Raw genomic sequence first — 14,834 nt, 5'->3', positions numbered from 1 at the left:
TATTTTGAAGAAAAAGACACCACTAAAAGAAATTAATATTATGCGTATGATTCTCTAATTTTTATTGTTCATTTTGTATTTATAATAAAAAAATAACAGTATATCAATAATTAATAAAATTATAATTCAACTTATGATGTTTTCATAGGACATAGTGAGTACCCTTAATAATTACTAATATATTTAGAGATATAGGGTGCTTTTGTTTTAGATTTTTTCATGAAAATTTTATTTAAAAAAAAAATTAAAATAGGGCGTGTTTGAGTGATATTTTTTTCACAGTTTTGAAAAATCCTATTACAACAATTATTTTTTGACTAAAAATAAAACAATAAAAATAGTATATTTTCACATTCTTTTCTTGCGATAGATGAGAGAGAAAATGTCACAAATTTAAAAATCAGAGAGTTTAACTCATTAGTAAGAAAAAATTATGTAATTACCCTTACTTTTGTTGTTGTTGAGAATTTAAAATTGTTCAATTTTTACTAGGGTTTCACGCAATCAATTGTGACCGTTTTTCTCCTTCCATGAGACTTTGATATATGTTTCTATCAAGTAAGTTTTTTTTCTCCTTTTCAATTTCTCCACATGGTATTTTTGTTGTTTATATGTCTTTTATTTGAATTATTTTATTTTTACATTATTCATATCTTTGATACAATATTTTTGTTTTTGTTTTTGTTTTTGTATGTTTATTTATTGCTTTTTGATGAGTAATTAAAATACATTAATCAATTTTATGGTAATTTTGTAGTTTAAAAAAATTACTTTTATAAAATTATATAAAATAGATTGAAAATCATTTAAACAAAAGAAAATCATTTTTATGATAGTAAACAAACAAAAAAAAATTATTCTTAAACAAATCTCTACAAAATAATATCTAAATTCTTTAAACTAAAAATTATTTTTATTTCAATTCAGACAAATACAACTATAATTTGCACTTGTGACTGGTGAGAGAGAATATCTGCAAATAATCTATTTGGTGATCCATTGGTGGAGATATTTTTCTATAAAAGTATTCAATTATATTATTACATAATTAATTATTTAAATTAAATCCAATAAGATTATTTTTATACACCCGCATGTATCACTTGTAGTTTTGACTATTAAATTATAAGTTAAAATAATGCTCCCCTCGTGCCTCCGCGTAGAGCTCGTGTTCACATGTTCACAATGCACGAAGTGCACATTTTTTTCTGGCTTCACTTGAGGCAAACACGGTAAGATTCATTCTCTATATACTCCTACGTTGACGAGAAACACGAGATCACGCCGTTTTGTTCTTTTTAATTACTACGACTTTAAAATTTATAAAATAATATTTTCATTTATACATTGTCAAACAAATTAATACATTTCACAATCTATTCCGTTGAATTTGCATAGATAAAATGAAGAATATAATGGATTTTTTTAAATGAGTGTGTATTAAACAATAATTCATTCGTCTTGTGACAAATGTTGCATAAAGTACTACAAATAAAAATATAATCTATGAAAAGAGACATTTATATTAAATTAAAGTTGTGCCTTCGATCTTCCAAAACCTTAAATCGTCGATAATTAACTCAGATCTAAAACTTCCAATTATTTTTTTTCTCAATATAAAGCATCATATTATCAACAAGAAATTCTTCATCTATCTTGTTAAACATTCTTGTTTTGATAATCTTTATTGATGAAAATGATCTTTCTATAGTAGCTATAAAAACCAGAATAGTTAAGATAAGACGAATTAGCCGATCAATCAAATGATATGTATGTCTTTTCTATTTTTTTTAAAGCTTCACACAACTTATACATAATTAACAAATTGGAAAAGATAAAGTTTCAATTCACACAAACTTTACAATTTTCACAAGTCACATAAGTTATTAGAGCTTCACACAACTCAACCAAATAAAATGTATCTGATTTATAATTTTCATCATTGTTGGAAACTTTCTTCTTGAAAAATGCATAAATTTTCTTATGTTTAAACATTGTATCACTCATAAAAAAATACACAGATTAATTACACAATGCATTCAAACAAACAGTTCAGGATTCTCAAAGTTACAACTCGCACTCACAGAGTCAAACAATTTACAAATTCACAATCTCAGATCCACAATATACTAATAAAAAAATATTAAATAATTCACGAATACAATTAACACACTACTACTAGTTCACAATCTTAAACTAAAATAATTCACAGTTAACAAATAGTAGAAGAGAATAATAGTAAGAATCTGAAAAACATACGAAGCAAATTTAGATGGTTTAAGGACCAAGACCAAGAAGCGACTGACCAATGCGAAACGAGACAAAGAAGTAGAGAGAGACAAGTAGCGGCGATGCCGATCGTAGAGGAAGAATACCACAAAATAGATATGCAAGAAGAAAATATGAGTGAGAAACTGACATTGCATGGAGGCCGTAGAGAAAGGGTTGAGAGGGAGAGACAAGCGCAAAAGAAAAAGATGTCGCGTGGAAGTCGGTCGATCGCGAACGAGAAGATTGAGAAGGGAGATGCGAGACAATTAGGGAACAGATAAGTGAGGGAGATTTGAAGAGAGAGCCATATGAGCAGATAATTGAGAGGATATGAGGCATAAAAGGAGAAGAGCGATGTCAAATGGAATGAGTTTCTCAAAATTTAGGATAATTTAGTAACTTATCACTATATAGAGGATATCGTGTCCCATGTGGGCTCTTGGAAATGTCTTACACTGCTTTCGTCTCATTTTAATTGTTTGATTTGAGGTGTGAGCCTTCTTAAGAAAATGATTAGTTTTGTTGATTTTAATGATAAAATAAATTCCATTTATTCAAATAACCTTATTAATTGTGGTTAGTTGAAAATTTTGATGAATTGAAATCCAATAAATAAGTGTATAGTAGTGAAAAAAGTAATTAATATTGTATTGATAGTGTAGAATGACAAATAATTTGAGGCAGAAAAAAATAAAAAATGAAATATTTATTTAAAATGAGCCAGAAAGAATATACAAATAACATTTTATGTTTAAATCAAGAGGCTTAGCCCTAAACAAAACAAGAAAAAGAAAGAAAAACGAAACTACATGTTTCTAAGAAAGTCAACATCGCTCGTATCATCCGACATGATAAAAGAGGTAAAATTAGGAATACTAAAAAAAATTGTATTAATATTTAATCTATGGAGACCAAACTTTGTAGAAACATCTATCACCTAGTTGGCTTAACCACAAATATGAGAAATATAATTAAGAGAAAATATAAATAATCAAGAGGTTGAATGATTGAAATATTAGTATCTATGTTTCATCACACACGAATCATAATTTCAATTATCCTATAAATCTACCAGTTAATTGTAGTTGATCACTATTAATTAAGGTATGCAAAGGTTGGTCATCCCAAACATGTAAATAAAACAATAGAATAATTTAATTGATATAAACAACAAAAATCTAAAATTGTAGAATTTAAGACTAAGACATAGTAAAAAGTTATCTTAATCATAATATTCACCAAAGATCCTATAAGAGAACTTAGTTACTCATTGACATAAAAATATAAAGTAAATAATAGAAGTGTTCATCAATTAAAGAAAAAAAAAGAAAATCCTCAAAAATTATGATCTTTTGCTCCAAAATTTGAGATACTTTACTCCAGCATCAAACTCTCTCTCTCTCTCCCTCTCTCTCTCTCTCTCTCTCTCTCTCTCTCTCGAATTTCTTCTACTCCTCTGATTCTGTTTCTCATATGTGGCTTTGTGACAAATGTTGCATAAAGTACTACAAATAAAAATATAATCTATGAAAAGAGACATTTATATTAAATTAAAGTTGTGCCTTCGATCTTCCAAAACCTTAAATCGTCGATAATTAACTCAGATCTAAAACTTCCAATTATTTTTTTTCTCAATATAAAGCATCATATTATCAACAAGAAATTCTTCATCTATCTTGTTAAACATTCTTGTTTTGATAATCTTTATTGATGAAAATGATCTTTCTATAGTAGCTATAAAAACCAGAATAGTTAAGATAAGACGAATTAGCCGATCAATCAAATGATATGTATGTCTTTTCTATTTTTTTTAAAGCTTCACACAACTTATACATAATTAACAAATTGGAAAAGATAAAGTTTCAATTCACACAAACTTTACAATTTTCACAAGTCACATAAGTTATTAGAGCTTCACACAACTCAACCAAATAAAATGTATCTGATTTATAATTTTCATCATTGTTGGAAACTTTCTTCTTGAAAAATGCATAAATTTTCTTATGTTTAAACATTGTATCACTCATAAAAAAATACACAGATTAATTACACAATGCATTCAAACAAACAGTTCAGGATTCTCAAAGTTACAACTCGCACTCACAGAGTCAAACAATTTACAAATTCACAATCTCAGATCCACAATATACTAATAAAAAAATATTAAATAATTCACGAATACAATTAACACACTACTACTAGTTCACAATCTTAAACTAAAATAATTCACAGTTAACAAATAGTAGAAGAGAATAATAGTAAGAATCTGAAAAACATACGAAGCAAATTTAGATGGTTTAAGGACCAAGACCAAGAAGCGACTGACCAATGCGAAACGAGACAAAGAAGTAGAGAGAGACAAGTAGCGGCGATGCCGATCGTAGAGGAAGAATACCACAAAATAGATATGCAAGAAGAAAATATGAGTGAGAAACTGACATTGCATGGAGGCCGTAGAGAAAGGGTTGAGAGGGAGAGACAAGCGCAAAAGAAAAAGATGTCGCGTGGAAGTCGGTCGATCGCGAACGAGAAGATTGAGAAGGGAGATGCGAGACAATTAGGGAACAGATAAGTGAGGGAGATTTGAAGAGAGAGCCATATGAGCAGATAATTGAGAGGATATGAGGCATAAAAGGAGAAGAGCGATGTCAAATGGAATGAGTTTCTCAAAATTTAGGATAATTTAGTAACTTATCACTATATAGAGGATATCGTGTCCCATGTGGGCTCTTGGAAATGTCTTACACTGCTTTCGTCTCATTTTAATTGTTTGATTTGAGGTGTGAGCCTTCTTAAGAAAATGATTAGTTTTGTTGATTTTAATGATAAAATAAATTCCATTTATTCAAATAACCTTATTAATTGTGGTTAGTTGAAAATTTTGATGAATTGAAATCCAATAAATAAGTGTATAGTAGTGAAAAAAGTAATTAATATTGTATTGATAGTGTAGAATGACAAATAATTTGAGGCAGAAAAAAATAAAAAATGAAATATTTATTTAAAATGAGCCAGAAAGAATATACAAATAACATTTTATGTTTAAATCAAGAGGCTTAGCCCTAAACAAAACAAGAAAAAGAAAGAAAAACGAAACTACATGTTTCTAAGAAAGTCAACATCGCTCGTATCATCCGACATGATAAAAGAGGTAAAATTAGGAATACTAAAAAAAATTGTATTAATATTTAATCTATGGAGACCAAACTTTGTAGAAACATCTATCACCTAGTTGGCTTAACCACAAATATGAGAAATATAATTAAGAGAAAATATAAATAATCAAGAGGTTGAATGATTGAAATATTAGTATCTATGTTTCATCACACACGAATCATAATTTCAATTATCCTATAAATCTACCAGTTAATTGTAGTTGATCACTATTAATTAAGGTATGCAAAGGTTGGTCATCCCAAACATGTAAATAAAACAATAGAATAATTTAATTGATATAAACAACAAAAATCTAAAATTGTAGAATTTAAGACTAAGACATAGTAAAAAGTTATCTTAATCATAATATTCACCAAAGATCCTATAAGAGAACTTAGTTACTCATTGACATAAAAATATAAAGTAAATAATAGAAGTGTTCATCAATTAAAGAAAAAAAAAGAAAATCCTCAAAAATTATGATCTTTTGCTCCAAAATTTGAGATACTTTACTCCAGCATCAAACTCTCTCTCTCTCTCTCTCTCTCTCTCTCTCTCTCTCTCTCTCTCTCTCTAATTTTTTCTACTCCTCTGATTCTGTTTCTCATATGTGGCTTCCTTTTTTTTAGTTTCTCATTTATAATCTTAATTTTTTTTTCTTTGACAATATTTTGTTATCATAAAATTCAACATTTGAAGTGTGGAGCAAACCTTTTTCTTGTACTCATTAATTAGAATATTAAACTTTATATTTTTTTCACTAAAAACTTAATAGATTCGACCAATTTGACTTATTTTATCATCTTATGATCGATTTTACAAATGTCATAATTAAGTGAATAAATAAGAAGTTGAAATTAAAACTATAAAATAAGATAAAATAGAGGGTAAATACCCTCTTAAAATCTTATAAAAATAGGTTTATAAAAAATCCCAACACTTTCTGTCTAGGGATGACAACATAATTCGAATCTACGAGTACCTACCTGAACCCGTCTTGATTTGGGGGGAAAATCCGTTTTGATTGAGTGAGGGTGCATATATAGGATTTTTCTGAAATTAAAATTCGTAGGCGGAGAAGGGTTTGAGGTATTGATATCCACCCGACACCCAAATCAGCACCGCTAGTAATATTATTGTAATTTTTAAATTTTATATGCATGTACTTATTAAATATACTTAATACTTTTTAAAATATTACAAATTATAATTTCATCACTATTCAAAATATTTTTTTTAATTTTATTACCGTCTAATAATAATAACTTTATTATATTAATTTTAATAAATATAATTTTTAAATTTATAATTCTATATATAGAAATGAGTGCGGTATGAGTGGAAAAACTCAAACTCCGTTGCGGTGGATAAAGACCTAAATTTCTTTTAAAAAAAACAAGAGCAAATACAAATTTCCATGATTAGTCAACTGCGGGAGACAAAATCGCTCCGTACTGCCATTATGCCATGCCTATTTGTGTCTGATCATCTCAAATGGATCAGGGGAGACATACCTATTGCATAAATATATAACTAGGTATATCTTGAACAAAATATTAAATATATGCAGTAAATTGATCATCAATCTTTATTTTTAAAACTAATTTGGTATTTATAGAAGCCATAATGTCACTTTTGGTTCTTTATTTTAATTGGAACACAATTTTAGCTTTTGAATTTTTAAATCTTAGATTTTAGCTCTCTAATTTCACAATTTTCAATATTTTTCTCTAAAGCTTTTTATTAATGATGTAGAGTTACTTTGATAATGTAACATTATTGATTTGAACTAAAAATAATAGACTAATTTTTTTTTTTCAATTTTATTGATTAAATATAAATTTATTCTTCTACAAAATACCATTTGTGGTCCGAATCTACCACATCACAAACATTAATGTAATTTTTATATAAAAAAATGAATATATCACGACATAAAAAATAAGTGAGATGAATTGCACGGAAAAATTCAGAAACTCAGACAACTAAAATCCCAAATTTAACCATGAAGAAACATATTTATTAATTCAACTATTTCTTCTTGAAACATGAATAGATAAGTTAAATATTTTTTATACAAAAAAACATTTTATAACATCTACGTATAAAATGTATAAAATATCTACCTATAAAATAGTTTATACAGATTAAATTTATTTTCTATTTTTCAATAAGAGTGAAAAAAATATTTTATAAATATGGACGGAAGTAGTAAAATGTTGTTTGAGTTAGAAAACCAAAAGTGATTTAACTCTCTTCCAAAAGAACTCTTTATAGGAGTAAATTTTCGGTCCCACCAAAAATATTTGAAAAGAAATTCCGACCAAAACCTTTGAAACGAAACAAAAGTTGGACCAATTAAGATATTCAAATCTATATAATGTGAGGGTCAAAGGGTTCAACGTAAAACAAAATATATTTTCACAATAGTCAAAGTCACGGATTCCATATTAATACTCGATCATTTTTCTTCTATAAATACCAACACACTTTTGCTTCTAACAACATAACCAAACATCAAATATAAACTTAAAATAGTGAGACAAGGAGAGAGATAGAACGATAATATACATAATTATCTTTATAAAACAAAATGGGGTTTATAGGGCTATGTGGCATTTTCATTGTCATGTTGTGCCTCTTGATACTATCATTTTCTTGGTGGATTTTCCCTATCCAAAAACATAAGAAACTTAAAAGAAATGGGTTTGGAGGGCCAACTCCAAGCTTTCCACTTGGAAACATTAAAGAGATGGGAAAAAAGAATATTAGCATTCAATCTTTAGTTGCATCCACAAATCTCACTCATGATATTCACTCAAACGTTTTTCCCTACTTTTCAACTTGGCAAAAATCACATGGTAAGTCTTCCTCTAAAGTGTAACATAATATTTATATTCTTAACAATAATTATGATAGTAACTTTTGTTCATGTTTGTAGGTAAGGTGTTTGTGTACTGGCTAGGAACAGAACCATTTTTGTACATTGCAGAGGCAGAATTCTTAAAGAAAATGTCAACAGAGGTAATGGCTAAGAGATGGGGAAAACCAAGTGTGTTTAGAAATGATAGAGACCCTATGTTTGGAAGTGGATTGGTTATGGTCGAGGGCAACGACTGGGTTCGTCACCGCCGTATTGTTGCCCCCGCATTCAATCCTCTTAATCTCAAGGTTCATCTCTTTTCTATCTTTATCTTATAAGCATAATATTTACACTCGTACAACCTACAAAATTATCTCTATTTTAAGAACATAATATTTACACTTATACAACGTACGGAACAAAATTCGTTTAATATAATCATCTATATATTATTATTTGTTTGCAATAATATTAAATTTTCTTAGTAGCTACAAAATAGATTAACTTGATATACCAAATTAACCAATTTTAAAAAGAGCCTAATATATAAGCAGCCGGAAGGAAAAAAAAGTCCAATTTGAGCGTTTTGAATATAAAGAAAAAGAGAAATTAATTTGAACCTTATTGAACGTTCAACATTTTTACTAATTCCATCACCAACCCATGTAAAATAAGTAATAACCAAGTAGTCACACATTATCTTATAGGAAATTAGTAATAAGCAATATTGTTCCACCAAACATATTGGTTCAATCCATTGTTAGTAAAAAGTAAGTTTATTTTGTTTTTATTTTATTTTATAGTTTTGGCCACATGCAATATTCTAATTAATTTTGAAGTATAATATCTTATGCAATGTGATATATATAGGTGATGGCAAACATGATGGTCGAGTCAACAAATGAAATGATAGATAGATGGAGTAGCCAAATAAACTTTGGCAACCATGAAATTGACGTGGAAAGAGAAATTATAACAATAGCCGGAGAAATCATAGCAAAAACAAGTTTTGGTGTGGAAGATGAAAATGCTAGAGAAGTGTTTCATAAACTAAGAGCCTTACAAATGACTCTCTTTAACACTAATCGATATGTAGGGGTTCCCTTTGGCAAATACTTTAATGTCAAAAAAAATCTTGAGGCTAAAAAACTTGGCAAAGAAATCGACAAACTCTTAATGTCCATTGTGGAAGCTAGAAAAAATTCACCTAAAAAGAATTCTCAAAAAGATTTATTAGGGTTGTTGCTTCAAGAAAATAATGAAGTGGGAAAATCAATAAAGACATTCACAACAAGAGAAATAGTTGATGAATGCAAAACTTTCTTTTTTGGTGGACATGAAACAACAGCACTTGCTATCACATGGACTTTGTTGCTTCTAGCCACACATGAAGATTGGCAAAACCAATTAAGAGAAGAGATAAAAGAAGTAGTGGGAAACAATGAGCTTGATATCACTATGCTTGCTGGTCTAAAGAAGGTAATTATGTCGTTGAAATATATAGTATATAAATATTAATTTTGACCATCGATTTTTTTTTTTTTATATAAATTTTAACTTTTTGGTAGATTAAATTAAAAGATAATACCTAATTCATTTATTTTCACTCTATTTTAACGATTAATTAATTCATATAATTGAATTTGAGTTTTTATTTTTTAGAGTAAGAATTTCTCCAAAACTATTTCCTCACTGTGTTGCATATGCCTTATTCTATACAATCATGTTATGCTGTTCTTAAATAAATTTTTTTTTCTTAAAAACTATTCATTAAATTTAATCAATAGTATATTTTTGAGTTTTCATAATTATATGATTTTAAATTTTTATGTATCTTTTATATGTAATTTTTATCTTTTAAATATTTCTATTGTAAATTTGTAATGCCTTTTTAATATGATAAGAGCATGTGATTTTTGTTGTTTGTCTGTCTTGTCTATGTCTTGATATACTTAATTTCTTTCCACTTCATTATCAGTATTATTTTGTCTCACAAAAAAAAGAAAAACATCATTTCATTTTATTGGAATCATTTGGTTTGGTTTTATAAGGTGACAACGAGGTTACGTGGTTAGAAACATAAATGAACCGACGCCATGATACGATTACGTCAACATATCCACAATCGCAAAACATTATTACAACTTTATTATAAAAAAAAAAAAAAAAAGTGACACTTTTTTCGAATTCAACATCAGTCTCTATCAATATTAAATTAACATGAATAAGTTTACCACTAAATTTTTTTGAAAAAAAAAATGTTAACTTTGGGTACATCCCACCGACCCGGTACATGTTTTGTAACTTAGTACTAGATTGACTTTGATTGAAAATCTTAATCATTTTTCTCGCTTTTCATTAGTTTTCTAACTTAATTAAATTAATGGAGCACTCGACCCATAAATAATTAAATATTTACCAATAGGATATACAAAATATGTACATGTCAAAAGTTTGTAAAAATAAAAAAAAGATGTTTGAATTTGACTAAGATTAATTGAAAAATGAGTAACATTAAAATTATTTTTTGTTCAATTATTTTAATATATATGAGGTTATATACATTATGCAGATGAAATTGGTGATGAATGAAGTTCTAAGACTATATCCACCAGCTCCAAATGTGCAAAGGCAAGCAAGGGAAGACATTCAAGTTGATAATTTAAAAGTACCTAATGGAACCAACATGTGGATCGATGTAGTAGCAATGCATCATGACCCTGAATTATGGGGAAAAGATGTGAATGAGTTCAAACCGGAGAGGTTCATTGATGATGTGAATGGTGGATGTAACCACAAAATGGGTTATTTACCATTTGGATTTGGAGGGAGGATGTGTGTTGGTAGAAACTTGACATTTATGGAGTACAAGATAGTATTAACATTACTTCTATCTAAGTTTAGTTTTAAGGTTTCACCAAGTTACATTCATTCACCATCTATCATGCTTTCCTTAAGGCCCATTCATGGACTTCCACTTCTTGTTCAACCCCTAAATTAATTAGAAGGCTTTAAGAGGAGCTCAATATTGTTAATGTTTTTTAAATCTTGAAATTCTTTTTTACTCATTTTTTTATAGCAATCCCTTTGCTTGCTTTATTATATATTGTACATGTTGGAAATATCTATAATAAGATCCACAAATTATTTTCTCCCATATGAATTTAATGGCTTTGGTATTGGTAGATCTGAACATATCAAGCTCTATATATGATCTCCATTGAATAAATAAAACAAAAAAAATTACTTGACTTTAGCTGAGGCCCCTTCGGTGGAGTTTGGATATATCACTCTTAAGAGGTTTATTAGAGAGAAAATAAATTAATGAGTTAAATTTTTTAAACATTTTAATTCCTTATTCAATTTCCTATTTGGGTGTAGCTGGAAATAATATTGTATTAACATCGGAATTCTATAACAAATAGATTAATTTTGGTGTTGTAAGCAAGTCAATTTTTGAATGATGGACCAAAACATATTGAAATTAAAAGTAAAATGGTATAGCGTGATTTTTTATTTTTTAAAGAAATATAATTGTAACTTATGATTGTATCAAAATTAAGTGTATGAATTATTGTATTCACGAGACTCTGTGCACATTCGTAGAGTTCTTATGAGTGACATTGCCACATAATTAGACAAATTTGTATCACAGTTAGGAGCGTTCAAGGTGCAAAAGTTAAACCTTATTAACTATATTAATAATTTAGTTTAGTTATTGAAAATTATTTTTAAATTAAGTTTAATGCAGTTTTTAACTAGTTTAAAACTGATTTATAAATATAATTTAATTTAATATTTTAGACAAATTTTTAGTAAAATCGATTTCAAAATAGTTATTTAGAAAAACAATTTTGATAAAAAATGTTAATTTTTTTTAGAAAAATAAATGTATAAAATTTTTTGATTAAAAAATTTGAAATTATTTTGGCAAAATTTCTTTTGATTTTTTTGGAGAATTTTTTTTTTTTTTTTAAAAAGTAAATATAAAAAAGTTCGAGAAAAATTTTTAGGAAAAAAATATTTTCGATTTTTTTCTTAAAAATTTTTCAAAGAAAAAAATGATTTAATTCTTTTTTTTAAAAAAAGTTTTAATATTTTCTGTTTTTTCTTTTTGAGAAAAACAGATTTCAAAAGGTTTATAAAAAAAACCTTAATTGGAATTAAAAAAAAATTAAATTATTAAATTGGTTTTTTTAATTAAGTATGATTAACTAAATTATTTCAAATATATAGTTTAATTTATAAATCATTTAAATAGTTTAGTTTTTTTTAGTGTAGTACTTATATTCTTGCAGACCCCTAATCACAACAGCACATTAATAGCAATAGGTGGACCATATGGAAAAAGAAGAATCAATAAAACGTATTTGAAGATGCCAAATAATTCGACACTCAAAAGCTCTTTGCAGTTGGACGACGTCCTTAATTAATACTGCCTAAAGGGTAAAAAATAATCCCAAACTCTCTCATCACATTATTCTTCTTCAATCAAAACTAATGCAGTATCAATAATTCAAAAGTCTTTTCAATTATTCAAAGTCATTAATTATTTATTTACTAAATCTAATTATGGTAGATCTTTTTTGCAATGGGTAATAAATACGACAATTTAATCGTAAACTAGTCCTCTATAAGATAAAGAGCATCGCTATATCTCCCGGAAAATTTCTCACGAATCACAACAATGTACACCTATTTAATTCCTATATTGCTATTATTAAAACTAAATGTTAATTTGCACTTTGTAAAGTAAAATTTAATATATTATCGAGTATAAAATAATAATATACAATTTAAAAGTAACGTTGTTTTTGTTTTATGGTATAATATATTAAAATATTTATGTTTTACGAGATAAATATAGTTTTGAATAATTATATATAGATTAATTTTGCTTTATTATAAAGGAGAAAATAAAATATTATTTATTAATACAATTTATGTAATATATATTAAATATGATCTTATTGATAAGATTTTTTTTAACTTTAGAGATGTAATTCTTATCTTTAATATTTTTTTCTACTTAGAATTGGTTTATTCAATATTTTTATTTTCTATAAAGTGTTCTTTTCAATAATATTTATTAAATAGTTCAACATTTCTTTATCGTAAAAGTGTATATTTAATTATAATATGCTCTTTATTTTATATGATTATATATTAGTTTTGAAATATTATATTTTTAAAATTTATGTATTTTTGATATTTTTAATTTTATAAATTAATTATTAAAATTATTTTATGTAAAAAATTGGTTAACATGACACTAATCAAGTGTATAGTTAAATAGGATAGTCCGTTTCAGTGACAATATAAATACATATTTAGTCCATTTCAAAGAAAATATGAATACAAATTTATAAAAATCACAAAAAAGAGTATAATTTTAATTAGTAGTTGGATCTAGTAGTCGGATCTGAGTGTATACCAAATCTTTCATAAGATAAAAATTACACTCCCTAAATTTTAGTCAAACAACAAATAATAGCATCTTATTCAAAATAATTGATATTTCAGTATAACTATGTATACACCAACCTGAAAGTAAATTACTCAATTTGGCGGTAAAAAATAAGTTTCTTTATATACTTTAAGAGTTCATATATAATTTAGTAAAGAATAATTGTTGTGTGGACACAAAAAGTTAGATACACACATAAAAGCAAAATAGTAAATCATATATAGTTTTAAAATAATTGAAAGAAATATTTTTTGTTTGTGCCCAAATTCTTGTGTATACACAAGAATTATTTCTTAGTAGAATGACTTATCATCGTGACACAAAAATTTAATAAATTGAAGTATGTAAATATGTATAAATTTTAGTAAAGAAAATTTTGTCGATAAACTCTAAGTTGTAAAAATAAAATGTAAATTTTTGAAGAATTAATATTGCGTATAAGTGTATCTTTGAATTAGATATGGAGCAATTTTAATTACTTTAACTATTGTTTCATCTAAATAATAAAAATGTGAAACGAATTTTTCAAATAATTATTTGTTATGATCAATAAAATCAAGAGTAGGTTACCAAAAATTATAACAAGAAGAAATTGTTGATATTTAACATATAAGAAATTTTAAGTAGTGAAATAGTTAAAAATTATAGGAATGGTTCAAAGTTATTCATTTTCAAACAAAAAGATTTAGTATTCTGAATATTTATGTTGTTTTGATTATGACATGTGTTTTTTTAATTATAAAACAAACGAAAAAAGCTATGAAGCATTCAATAGTTTAAGAAAAATATTCACCTCCTATATATGGTCTTCAACAATAATGGCAATAAAATAACAATGTTATTGAAGTATTTGTCGACTACGAATGTGTCGCACATTGAAATGAGTTTAAACTAAATGTAAGATGGTAGTTGAAAATCAACGCACGCATATGTGTGATAAACAATGCATTGAAGATAATGAGTGATTATTTTTCTTTGTATGAATTATTGAAACGAAATGTTTATAAATGACTACAGTGTATTACTTAGAGTTAAAATTGATAAATATATGAAATATTTATATTTAAATGGATAAAT

At 26.6% G+C, this 14,834-nt stretch overlaps 1 protein-coding gene across 1 annotated transcript; it reads left to right on the top strand.

Annotated features, from left to right (window-relative positions):
- Positions 1–7,951: 7,951 nt before the first annotated feature.
- On the top strand, positions 7,952–11,560 carry LOC101494679 (cytokinin hydroxylase). Its single transcript, XM_004496501.4, has 4 exons — positions 7,952–8,288; positions 8,369–8,598; positions 9,161–9,769; positions 10,863–11,560. Exons 1-4 carry the CDS (start codon positions 8,021–8,023, stop codon positions 11,289–11,291), a joined length of 1,536 nt encoding a protein of 511 aa, XP_004496558.1. The 5' UTR covers positions 7,952–8,020; the 3' UTR covers positions 11,292–11,560.
- Positions 11,561–14,834: the final 3,274 nt, after the last annotated feature.

The sequence above is a fragment of the Cicer arietinum genome, chromosome 4 (assembly GCF_000331145.2).
Source record: "Cicer arietinum cultivar CDC Frontier isolate Library 1 chromosome 4, Cicar.CDCFrontier_v2.0, whole genome shotgun sequence".
Lineage (NCBI taxonomy): Eukaryota > Viridiplantae > Streptophyta > Magnoliopsida > Fabales > Fabaceae > Cicer > Cicer arietinum.
This window is presented reverse-complemented; position numbering and strand designations above follow the sequence as displayed.